Source organism: Microchirus variegatus (genome assembly GCF_963457635.1).
Source record: "Microchirus variegatus genome assembly, chromosome: 14".
NCBI lineage: Eukaryota > Metazoa > Chordata > Actinopteri > Pleuronectiformes > Soleidae > Microchirus > Microchirus variegatus.
Window position 1 is genome coordinate 25,243,331 of NC_139815.1, and position 12,789 is coordinate 25,256,119.

At 40.2% G+C, this 12,789-nt stretch overlaps 1 protein-coding gene across 1 annotated transcript; it reads right to left on the reverse strand.

Annotated features, from left to right (window-relative positions):
- Positions 1-1,198: 1,198 nt before the first annotated feature.
- On the reverse strand, positions 1,199-11,047 carry LOC310936659 (lactadherin-like). The gene is made up of 10 exons (XM_083900766.1): positions 10,941-11,047; positions 7,738-7,863; positions 7,515-7,646; positions 5,081-5,194; positions 3,950-4,131; positions 3,697-3,852; positions 3,458-3,602; positions 2,517-2,719; positions 2,268-2,423; positions 1,199-1,343 (listed from the first exon to the last, which is right to left on the reverse strand). Exons 1-10 carry the CDS (start codon positions 11,014-11,016, stop codon positions 1,200-1,202), a joined length of 1,434 nt encoding a protein of 477 aa, XP_083756892.1. The 5' UTR covers positions 11,017-11,047; the 3' UTR covers position 1,199.
- Between the last annotated feature and the right edge of the window lie 1,742 nt (positions 11,048-12,789).

A 12,789-nucleotide genomic window follows, 5' to 3' on the forward strand; every position in this document is an offset into this window, starting at 1 on the left:
TTAAGTGGAATAAATGGTTTGTACGGCATCGTTCAGGAAGCTACAGTGGCGTCTGTTTGCAAACATGGTGTTATTGAAGTCTCTTGGACTGTACGTTTTTATTTTATTATAGATTTTAAAGGTGCCCTCAACAAAATTGCTGTTGCTTACATAATAGTGTCAGGTTTAAGGTTTAAAATGAAAACTGCTAAGGTGAGAGAACTGCTATTGAAGATTCAGTGTGTAACATTTAGAGGGGTTTATTGACAGAAATGAAATATTCAGGAGGAAAAGAGGAAGACCACAGAGCGATGTTGGACTGAATTAAATATACTACATCAAATTATGTTTGAGTAAGTGGCTTTAGTAAGTCATTTTAGTTCAGTTTTATTGACCTCCGCCAGGAAGTAGTAAGTTTTCGCCGGAGTTTGTTTGTTTGTCTGATCTACATAACTCAAAAAGTCACGGACGGATTTGGATGAACCAGGGACACCTGATTAAATTTTGGGGTCTGAACTCTCCGAGTGCTTTTCTTGTTTTTTCCTCAGGCACCAAACTGTGCCCAGCCTGCTGATAAGACACAATAACACACAAGACAAAACAGGTGCAGCAGCAAATACACAAACAAGTGCTTTCTTCCATTGTTGGAACGCAACGGACACAAAATTGACATGTGAAACAAATAGAGAAGTATAGAAAATAACGAGTCAAGACTTTCTACATTCATTCTATATAAAAACTGTATTTTATGCATTGCTTTCAGAGGCCTTTCATGTTTCTACACGCTTACTATACAACTGAAGAAGCAGAATGACATCTTTTCTTTCATGCCAAGGTCACTTTAGTGAGTCGTCCATTTGTTACAATCTTCAGTCTCATTGTTAGATGTCATTATTTTTCTCACACACTGGACAATGGGGAGGATTCTGTAATCCATCTTGATCTGGATGCCTTGAAAGAGTTTGCTTAAGGATCCACAAGTTCCTAAAACCATATAGATACTCAACAGTTGATTCTGTCAAACTAACATAATAATAATAAAAAAAATCACTAGTCAGAAAGTGCTACAAGTGTTTAAGTCCAAATCTATTCAACACAAACTCCATAAAGTACAAAACAAGGGCGACTCTGTTCAGGATCCATTCTCCGCTTGTGGTCCGTGGAGGCGGAGGAGCTGGATGAGCGTGGAGACGAACGGGTGAATGACTACACACGAGCTTCTAGTCATCGCAGCCAAGCAGCTCCATGCGCAGAGCGATGCGCTCGTGCCACTCCCACGGAACCACTCGGACGTATCGGGCGTAGAACGGAGCCTCGAACGCGTTCTTCTTGTGCGTGTTGTTGTCGACGTTGCCTTCGAAAAGCTGCGAAGAAACGTTAAAGTTAGGTTCAATAATGACTCACTGAGCAAAAGTTATTGAGTTTTTGCTATGGATAACAATCCTCCTGGACATAAGGAGTAACTGAGCTGAACCTGCACAGTTTCATGACAGTTGTACATGAGGGGAAAACACCCACCAAACGGAGTTGGGTTGTTCTCCTCCCAGACATTCAGTGTTAAGACGATGTCCCGACCCCTGGATTATTCCAGGCGCTCTTAGTTTAGATGGCTGTCTATGGAATTTGTATTGCTCTGTCTGTTCTCCTTACCCTGGGTTTTTGCGTCTTTGTGTCTGGTTTTATTTTGAAATCTTTGTCTCTTAGATAAATGTGGATGATGCATTTCAAACACTTAAAAACTTACTGATGGAGGCAGCAGTGAAGCAACAACTCCTGTGTGTGCTGTCATGTAAAATCACTGGTTTTCTGCATTGGTTTTGGTGCAGGGAGTGAGAGTGAGATCTTTACAAACTTCACTTTCTTATATTACTATATTACTTTCTTGCGTTTGATAATGTGTCAATACCACAAATAACCACCAAAAATACAACAAAAGTCATTAAATTATTTAACATTCTATATTCTTTTAGTAAACTCTCATTGAATGTAGACTCATTTCCTCCTAAATGTGAAATATTTTCTGTTTTCTTTGCTTGTCTATGACAGCAACGTACACTTATAACTTCAGTTTACTGATAAAACGTTTAATTTGAGGATGTCATTATCGTTTTATGCATCCGACAAGTAATTGACAGTCTGTCAGTGCAGGTTCATATATTACATTATAGACAGATTCATTGATAATGAGCTGTATAATACATCATTAAGTGCCCCTTTGTAAATGTATTGTACAACTCATTAACACTTCATCCTCCGTCCTCATCGTACGGATTCAAAGATTGACAGACCTTGTCATTTCCGGTATCTTCGTCCTTCACCGTACTCCACATCTCTCCGTCGCTACTGTAAGAAACTTTAAACACTGAGACAAACAGCACCACGCCAAAGTCCTTCGCCCCCTGAGTGATGATGCCTGTGAGGCGAGCTGTCCTCTCCAGATCGACCTGACAACGAGAAACGAAAAGAAAATCGTCCGTCGATATCAAAGGACATTTAAGCCACAGTGACATTTTAGCGCCGATTCCAGTGTTCCTCACCTGGAGCCACTCTGAGCGGTTGTTGCTGGCAGGAGACCAGGCGTTCGTCTTCCCCTGCTTGTCCAGGCGGGCAAACTGAGGATGCCACGTGAAGGTGTCGATTCCCCACGTGCTGTAAGCGCTGGTGGCCGTGAGCTGTCCGTCAGAGACGAGGCGAGACTTCATCCCCAGAGGCTCCGAGCAACCTGACGTGTTTGAATAAACTGTGAATCGAAAGCAGGTGCAGAGAGACGGAGGGAAAAGAAGGAAGGGAAGCAAGAGAAGCAGATTTATGAATACACCCAAAGAAAAGAGACGAACCAGCTTCCTCCACCAAAAAATTAAGGAACACAGAGGGTTTGAGTGATAGAAATCAGTTTTACACCCATGATAAAGTGGACAGACAGTGAAGAAGGAATGCATGCAATAAAAAGAATAAAGCTACAAATGCAGTGTTTGCGCATTTACCATGTTTCCCCCGTGGTAAGGGAAACATTTAGTTTTACATTTCAAGAAGACTAAAATGGCCTAACAAATGTGTGTGTTTCTGTCTGCGAGTGTTTGTTACAGCTGCTTTTATTGTTACAGTACACAGTGACCGCTTCACACAGTGTTCTGTTTATTCCAGAGAGCAGGGTCAGGATCCACAGATGTGTCTGACCGCAGCTCCGTGTTATGAGGCTGAAATGAACTCAGTGACTTTCATTTTGTCCTTCAGCATGGCCACAGTCAGAGGAAATAAACACAGTAAATAAGACATGGAAAGAAACTTAATGGATTTCTATTACTGCTTACACAAATGTAACTATGTCACTATGTCTTTGATTTTGTGTTGAAGCAGGGAAACATCTAAAACAGGGTTTCTCACCCCTTGTCCTGGGGACCCCCTTGTACCCCTGATTTAAACCTACTGCAGACCCTCTATAAAGTTTCATTAATTTCCTGTTTTCCAATGTATTTACCATTGACTTCACAGCCCACCAGCTCCATACGCAGCGTGCAGGCCTTGCGGCACACCACGGGGATGATGCGGATGTACTGCGCCATGATCGGAGGGTCAAAAATGTTGGTCTTTGTGCCGTCGTTGTCCGTGTTGCCGATAAAAACCTGCAACGCCGCACACGTGAGGTGAGTGAGCTTCCCTGCAGGTACACTGACAATTAAAGGCATCGTTAATATTTAATTCAAGGCGACGGCTAACCTTGTCCCTCCTTTGACCATCCAGCCTGTAAGTGATATAAGTACTTCCATCCAAGCTGCTCGCCACCTTGAAGGCCTTGATGTACTCAGCTGAGCCCATGCGACTGGCTCCCTGGGTGATGATGCCCGTCAGACGCATCTTCTTCTGCATATTAATCTGGAGGCGTCACAGAGCGATCAGGCAGTTAGTGAACCTGACAGCAGCACTCGCTGCCACGGGTTTCAGTTACTGTGCGGAGTCTGGATAATCCCACCTCGATCCAGGGATTGCTGTCGTGTGTGGCCGACGTCCAGGCGTTGACAAGGCCTTGGTTGTTGAGCCGAGCCAACTCTGGGCCCCAGCGCTGGAGACCCAGAATGCCGAAGTGCAAGGAAGAAGCAGAAATCTGGGACTCCTCTATCGCGCCTCCCTCCATCCCGAGCAGAGAAATGCAACCTGGGACAGGATTAGGGTCAGATGGCAGTTATAAAACCAACTTTACTTTCTCAAAGCAGTGGTTATTTTTTTTCTGTTAGATTAGATTAGATTAAGTTTATTTGTCCCACATGGGGAAATTTGTTTTCACAGACTGCACAATGAAGGACATACATCACAAACAGACAACGCTTTCCACAACAACATCCACAGCACCAGTGACAACATACAGTACATGACGACACAGTGAAACAGCAGACAGACAGATCAGTGTTGGACAGACAGATCAGCGGGGCCTGCTGTTCAGGGCCGCTATAGCTGCAGGGATCAGGCTTTTTCCCAGGCGAGCCCTCCTGAATTTGAGGGTTCTGTATCTTCGTCCTGAGGGTAGTGGGGTGATGTATTGGTGCAGTGGGTGAGTGGTGTCTTGAACTATGGAGTTTGCTAGGCGGTTGATGGATTTTTCATTTAGTTCTGTGAGGTTGGGTGTGGGGAGACCAATGATTTTAGCAGCTGTGTTTGTGATGCGTGTGAGTTTGGCCCCATTTGTGACAGAAAGCATGGTGAAGAAACATGTGGAACAGTACAGAAGGATGGGTTGAATAATGCTCTGATAGAGTAACAACAGGAGGTGAGGTGCAACGTATAGTCCTTTGAGTTTGCGGATGGCTGACAGTCTTTGTTGGCTTCTTTTTTGGATGTTATTGACCAGATGACCTTTGACACAGTAGAGCAGATATCTGCGTCTATCTGTCACACCGTCTCAGGTCAGGTTTTTATTTTGAAATATAATAGTGCTCATGTGTATGACCACTGTTTTTGTATTTTTGCTCCATTTGTCTGACTGTCTATGTACCAAACCCTGATTTTTGGAATTGGCCAATCATGCTGTTTGGAGTGTGTATTAGAGGAAGTACGGCTGACAAAATTGACCACGATTGAATGTATAAATGTGAGAGGGTGAACATACGTAGCTGGCACTGCTTTCCAACATACGGCGATGGACACTGGCAGGTGTAGTCTCCATTAAGATCTCTGCACATGCCTCCATTCTTACAAGGCTGATGGGCACAGTCGTTCACATCTGAAAAAAAAAAACAGTACTCAATTATTAACTCATGGAGTCATTTGTTTCAGCTTAGTTTCAGCTTAGGCCCATTCAGAAACAACACCTGTTGCTTGAAGACCTCAGAGTGCTTAAAATAACACAGAGTTAGAGTTCTGCATTTAGCTACTGGTGTGTTTGAGTGTCTGTCTGTCAGTGAGCAGCAAAACTCAACTATTAAAGAAACGATATGGATGAAATTGTGTGAAATTGAGGATTGTACATCATGGCCCGAATAAGAGATTATTAGATTATGGTGGGGATTTGGGTAGGTGGGTAGTGGGTAGGTAGGTAGATATGTAAGTAGATAGACTGGTAGATAAGTAGGGTTAGGGTTAGGTTTTTATGTATGAAGATAGGTAGGTAAGTGGGTATGTGGGAAGGTAGGGAGGTAGGTAGGTTGGTAGGTAGGTCCAGAATTTCGATGCAATCAGATACATCCAAGTCAACATAGATGCATTTTGCTGTAACAGGAAAGACTGCGCATGACACACTCACCAAGCTCCACAAGGTGGCACACTTTCACAGTCTGAGTGGCGAATGCATGACTTAAGCTTAGCAACAACACATTTTTACTCCTTTCAGTTGTCTTCACAAGAACCTTATTGTTTGAAAGCTAATCAACACGGTCTAGAAACATCAGACGTCACTGTCATTACAACAGTATTGCTGCCTCCTGTCACCGATGAGACAGAACAGTGCACAACTTATACTTAGAACCTTTTCTAATGATAGTCTTTGCATTTACACACCATGATCTCATCAACAACAGCAATTATTTCAGGTTATTATTGTTTTTTTTCTTTTTAGCACAGGGTTTCTCACTCCTGGTCCTGAGGAGCCACTACTGTCCTGCATGTTTTAGGTGTTTCCCTGCTCTAACACACCTGATTCAAATAAATGGCTCGTTATTAGGCTTCAGCAGATCTTACTGACGAGCTGATCATTTGAATCAGGTGTGTTTGATCAAGGAAACATCTAAAACATGAGAATCCCTGTTTTAGCGAATGCAAGCGTACTGCAAGTATCTTTCGTCTATCTACATCTATCTAAAATAACAGCCATTACACTTGAGTGCTTTGTATTGTACATGCCATTTTCAAAATAAGATGTTAAGCAATAAATAAACTAAATGTAGTTTTTTTTCGTCCTGCCTCCTTTTACCTTTCTTGCTAACCCAAAAACTAGAGCAAAGCCGACGTCAGGTTGACGTAATGCCACATGGGTCTGTTTAATACTAATTCCCGTTCACACTAAGAGGATTGTTCAAACGTAGACACAGATGCCTGTATGGCACTGGCACAGCACAGCTAAGTGAACTGATTTAAAATAAACTTCGGAGATTTGAAATGAAATGCAATTTACAAATCTATAACTTATAAAGTCTATCATATATAGACAGAACCCTATCCCACACCACAACAGCAGTCCAGCCGATGACGTCTGACTGAGTAAAAAATAGAAAATGTGGACAACCACGATGGAAAAGCCTAGAATTGGTGGTCAGACTGTGGGCACTGGGAGAGGGAGCTGTTCCTGAAAAGACGATGAAGTTATATATTTTCAAATGACATTATTATGTTGTTTTCTTCATAGAAAAGAAGGCTCATAGTTTTTTCACAAATGGGCCTCAGTCTAAGCCTAGGCATAATGACATTCACACTTGTTCAACACACTTTAATCCCATATTTTCTCGCCCCCTTTCAGTTATTCTAAGTCTTAAATCCACTGCAATAATAATTTGAAAGAAATTTACTCCCACTATTAAGAGGATACGTTTGGATATATCAAATTCCTCTTCTGATTTAGGTCGAGCTCAAGCACAAGCGGATTCTGTGTTGACCCTGCAGCGCAGTGGGTTTGCATGCCAAGAGACTTGAAGTGGTCCAACTCACTAATTAGCCAAACAGAGTGACCACAGGGTCTAATGAAAGAGAGTCTTTCATGAAACCAGTGCGCTCCCAGCACATCACTTTACGAGGTGACGCTCTGACAGGATGGGAAAAATCCTCATGTGTTCACACTTCCAACTGCCACTCGTAGAGCAGCCTATACTCACTTTATTAGAAACACCTGTTCGACCTCTTGTTAACACAAATATCTCATCAGCTAATCACATGGTAGCAACTACATGTATTGAGTCAGGTAGACATGGTCAAGATGGAGTGCTGAAGTTCAAATTGAGCATCAGAATGAGGAAGAAAAATGAAGGTTAACTGTACTGAAGTGGGGAAAAGCATTTAAAAGTATGAATAAGTAAAACAAACATAGATAGGACTGATGAGCACAAATAACTCACTGTTTTGACAGTGCACTCCCTCGAAACTGGGCTGGCATTTGCAGATGTACTCGTTGAAAACATCCCCTCGTCTGGTCGGAGCGATGACTTCACACGACCCGTCGTTTTTACAGGGGTTGGGGCTGCACGGTCCTGAGAGGAGGAGGAGGAGGAAGAAAACACATTAGATTCAGCACATTCATTTATCATGATCTGATACATTTCCTTTCCTCCCACCCCTCACCTGTCTCTGTCAGGTTACAGGTGTCTCCGCCGAAGCCGTCCTCGCAGATGCAGATGAAGGGATCGTCTCCGACGCCGGTCACACACGTCCCTCCGTTGTGGCAGAGATTCACCTCACAGTAATCGCCTGAAGCAACAAGATTGATGAGAGGGAAAACGGGGAAGGTATGAATTTACTGCATTCGCTTTCTGTTTCATGAAGTATACACTCTTAGAAATAAGAGTTCTACAAGAGCTGAGGTTCTACCTGGAACAATTTGCTTTTGAAAAACCCTTTCCTGAATAAAGGCTTTTTCAAGGGTTCTTGGTAACACTAATGGATCCAGTAAGAACCATTTAAAACCCCTTTCCTGAATTAAGGGTTTTAAAAGGGTTCTTGGTGGAACCCTCCACCTTTTTATATAGGTTCCACCTGGGGCCAAAAAAGGGTTCTCCTATGAGGAACCTTATATGGTTCTACTTAGCACTTTTATTGCTAAGAGTGTAGAACTCTTTGTCTTTTGTTATTGTTGCAGCTGCACAAGAACAGGTGACACTAATTTAGAAAATCTGAGCCTGGGAGGTAACATTTTGGACAAATACGTCAAATGCGAAAATTACACTTTTCTACACACTAAATTTCTCTCCTAATGCAATCCAACAGGCCTTTTGCACAGCAGCCATCACTTATGGTAATGCATGATAAGGAACGTAAAGGCTAACATAATACTAACACTGTGCAACCTCATTAGGCACAATGCAATTTTTGCTTCGCATTAGCGTAGCTGTACAGTGGTGAACTGAAAATGTCTCACCCACCGTGAGGACAGCCTCTTCACTCCCACCTCCCCGCTCCAGACAGCGCAGCCACTGCTGATGAGCTGCCGCCTGCCTGGTGTAGCGTGTTAAATCAGCCAAATTGCAGCATGATAAATCAGCGAAAATTAAAATATACAAAATCTTAACAATCAGCGAGATATGCCTGTCACAGCCAGACAGACAGACAGACAGACAGAAAGACAGACAGACACACAGAGGCAACTTGCTTTATAGATAGACGAGCAGTGAAAATGGCTGCTGTCCAAAGGGCCCATTCTCAAACTCAAGTAACTGATACCATTTCATCAACTTTAGATTTCACCTTTCAACTTTCATGATGTTTTATATTGTCACAAAAACTTCACAGCAAACTTCAACATATGACATTTTTGCACCTACTTTCAAACCAAAAATAAAAACTCCTTGTCAAACTTCATTTGCTGTAGCAGTGGCCACGTGTCCTTTTAAACCTTGGTACTATAAAGCAGTAAATCTGCACATAGTACAGTACGTATAGTAAACAGTGAAATGTTGGCATTCCATTTCAAAGAAAAAATGACTGCACACCCCAAGACCCTTGATTTACTAGGAGTGCTGTGGAGAACACAGTGCTGAGTCACAGATCTCTGCTGCTGGATCACTACGAGTCACACTTTTTACCTTTACTGTTTCTTAACCACACTATTGAGTCATCAGACGCCACAGTAGTCATCAGACAACCTTTAACCTGACTTTAAAACTTGGGAATGATGAATGAAGACTTTCTACTTCTGTAGAGGGTGGCACCACAAAGGGAAGCGATATTGAAAACAAATACTGGAACACTATTGTTAAAACACTTTTGACAAAACTGGTTAATAAAAACATTGTATGATGCAAAGATGAAAGTTAATAATACATTTAAAATGTGTAATTATAATTGTCTTATTTTGGATCATGTGATTTTGGCCATAACTGAGAGGCTCTATGTTGTGTTTATAAATAAGCACATCAATTGTAGTGTGAAAAACTAAGGGAGACTAACTTAAACATGTTTTAATACAGATCACTGAATTTATAAATGCCATAAATTATAAATCAAAGAAAAGCAGCACATTTGCGTGATATGAAAGAACGGCTCGCATGTTCAGAAAAGCCTTTCTTATTTAACCTTTTTTTTCTCTGTCCATTGACTAAATTAATTAACAGGATAACCATCTCGGCTCAGACGGACGAAAGAGGTTGTAAACAAATTCTAAATAAACAACACCGAGAGCAGAACGTGTTTATGTGCTGGATTAAAAGCTTGTAGGATTAGCCAGGTTGCACAGAAGCGTGCAGCTCTTTCAGGAATGAGCAGTTATACAACCACAGAGCCAGAGGCTTCAAAACAAAGACGATAACAATAATACTTTACCAAATAAAATCAGACGAAGAAGAGTTTGGTCTGTATTTATGTAGAGCTTTTTCTAGTCTTGATGAGCTGCTTCACACCATAGTTTTCACCCATTCACATGGTGCAACAAGTGGCTTGCTCAAGGACACATATAGACTCTCAGAGCCAGGAATTTAACCCACAACCTTCCAGTTGAAAGACATCTCGCCCTACCACTGAGCTACCGTGGCTCAATCCCTGTACTTTTGATACTTAAGTACACTAAAATGACATATACTTTAAGACTTTTACTTAAGTAGTATCATAACAAGTGACTTCAACTTCTAAAGTCATTTTCCACTTCTACTTTTACTCAAGTCTCCCTTTCAGGTACTTTATGCAAGAAGGTGTGTATATTCAAATATTACAGAGAACAGAGCACTTGGCAACAGTGGAAATAAAAAAAGGAAAGAAAGAACCAGACAAACTGACACACTAATAGCACCACTGGACTTTCAAAATAATAGTCTCACATGTAATAACAGTGTAGTCTTACATTTAATTACCTGTTTCACCATGAAAGTAATGAGGAGCATACAAGTTACATATTAACTACACATAATGTACTGTATACATTCTATCTATCTATCTATCTATCTATCTATCTATCTATCTATCTATCTATCTATCTATCTATCTATCTATCTATCTATCTATCTTATTGTATTTTATTTGTACTTTTAATGTGAAATGTGTGCTTTTTTTCCCGTTGTGTTGTCTGTCTTTTATGGATTGTACTGGTCTCGTGCAGACAAATGTGTTCTCTTTTAAACGTGCTTTATCAATAAGACTGGATTGGATTCAAGTATATTCCCATCATCGACAGATAATGACACACGTATAAGCAGCAGGATCTGTATAAGTGTGTCCACGTTAGATTATTTAGTGACTTAAAAAGTGAATACATGTGTTAGTGAGAGAACACTTATCGAGCAGTGTGTCAGTAATAATGTCATAGATGTGACCTGTGTGATTTAAAAATAAACACTTACCTGTGACTGAGTGCAGACAAAGCAGAAGAGCTGATGTTGTGAAAAACGCTGTCACTACGTTTCCGGGACGTTTCATCTTTGTTTACGACTACTTTTGTTTGTTCGTTGTTTATTTGTTGACGAAAAAGCAACGTTGAACGTAAAGCAACGACGACGCGATGAATGAAGAGCTGGGATTTTTTTCCGAGTTTAAAGACGTGTGTGACGTTTGTCCAAGGGGGCGGAGCCACGTCTGTGCACGAGAGGCGTTACCCAGCAACGGTATTTTGTTTTTCCCTCGAGAAGTGAACTGTCAGCTGGTTTCTTTCTTTCTTTCTTTCTTTCTTTCTTTCTTTCTTTCTTTCTTTCTTTCTTTCTTTCTTTCTTTCTTTCTTTCTTTCTTTCTTTCTTTCTTTCTTTCTTTCTTTCTTTAGGAGTGTTTGATATGTGCATCATTTGATGGATCTTATTTATCGATGCCTTATCTGTTGTGTTTTATTCATGGTTATTTATGACTTTTACTCAGATTATGATTCATTCATATATTCGTTATTAGTTATATTTCTTTCTGTTATCTATATTATTATTATATTATAAATATTTTATACATGTTATATTTTCTATGAACAATATTCAGAGATATACAAATCATTTAAGTGCTAAATAAAAAAGTGTTACAAGTTATCTTATTTATAGTATATTCACATTAAAAAAACTATACAACTCACTATATTTAAAAACAAACAAGCAAAAACATTTCACTGTGCATTTAGATTCCTAGGGTAAACAAACCTGTTAAACTGTGTCGCCATCGTGTGGATATTACACTAACTGCATCTGGAGCTGCATTTGGACAACTGTTGCCGAGGGTTATGTTAAAACACATTAGTCTGTTTGTGTCTCGCAAGTCATTTTGCAACTGTTTATGGTGTTTATTTTCTTGTTATTTTGTCTCTGTGGATGTTTTGTCTGTAGTCATTGTGTCAGTTTCTGTCTGTTTGTGGCTATTTTGCCAATATTTTGCAGTGAAGACCACGAAACCTAATCACATGGGTCCAGTTGACATATTTGATATCTCATAATCGACACTCTGTAAAAGGCTCTTTTGTATTTGTTAGTCCTTGTATAGCATGTATTTAAGTTGAATGAGGAACAGCAAAGTAAACACAAATTTTATGATACAATCCATGACTATCACTTAAGCTACTTAATGTAAATGTATATGCACACACTTAAATTATATTTGTATTTAAATACATTTGGTGTTGTGCGTTTGAATAAGTACCTAGTACCTATATTATCACAGCCATGAAATAAATGTAGCCCACAGCAGAAATGCTGAGAGGTAATATAACACTGTAAGATTATTATCTACATGTCAGGTCACTGTGTCTGGATCAGTGTCGTTGAAATGTTATGTAACGTCCTCACGTTCTGGAAGGATCTTTATTTGTCCAGCATTCTTAAAACACACTCTCTCCACAGAGGAACCACCGCAAACTTACAAAGAACTTACCACATTTGTCTAAGATACATGAGAAAGAAAAGGTGAAACTAGTTAATAAGGTGATTTTATCACATTATTCTGGCTGCTACTCTTATTTATCATCTTATATGATGCCAAAATGACATGATCATGATAATAATAATAATACATTAGTTTATATTCATCCCATTATCATATTCAACATTTAACTATTTACAAGCTTGTCTGGCGCTTTAATTACAATTGTCTACACGCTATTTAGATTTAATGTTTATTCTAGTCTGTTTTTTATTATTGTTAATTGTAACATCATCAGGTATTATTAAGATATAATTTTACTTCCCAATGGCTAAACAGTAAATTTTTTCCTCATGTGACTGGCCT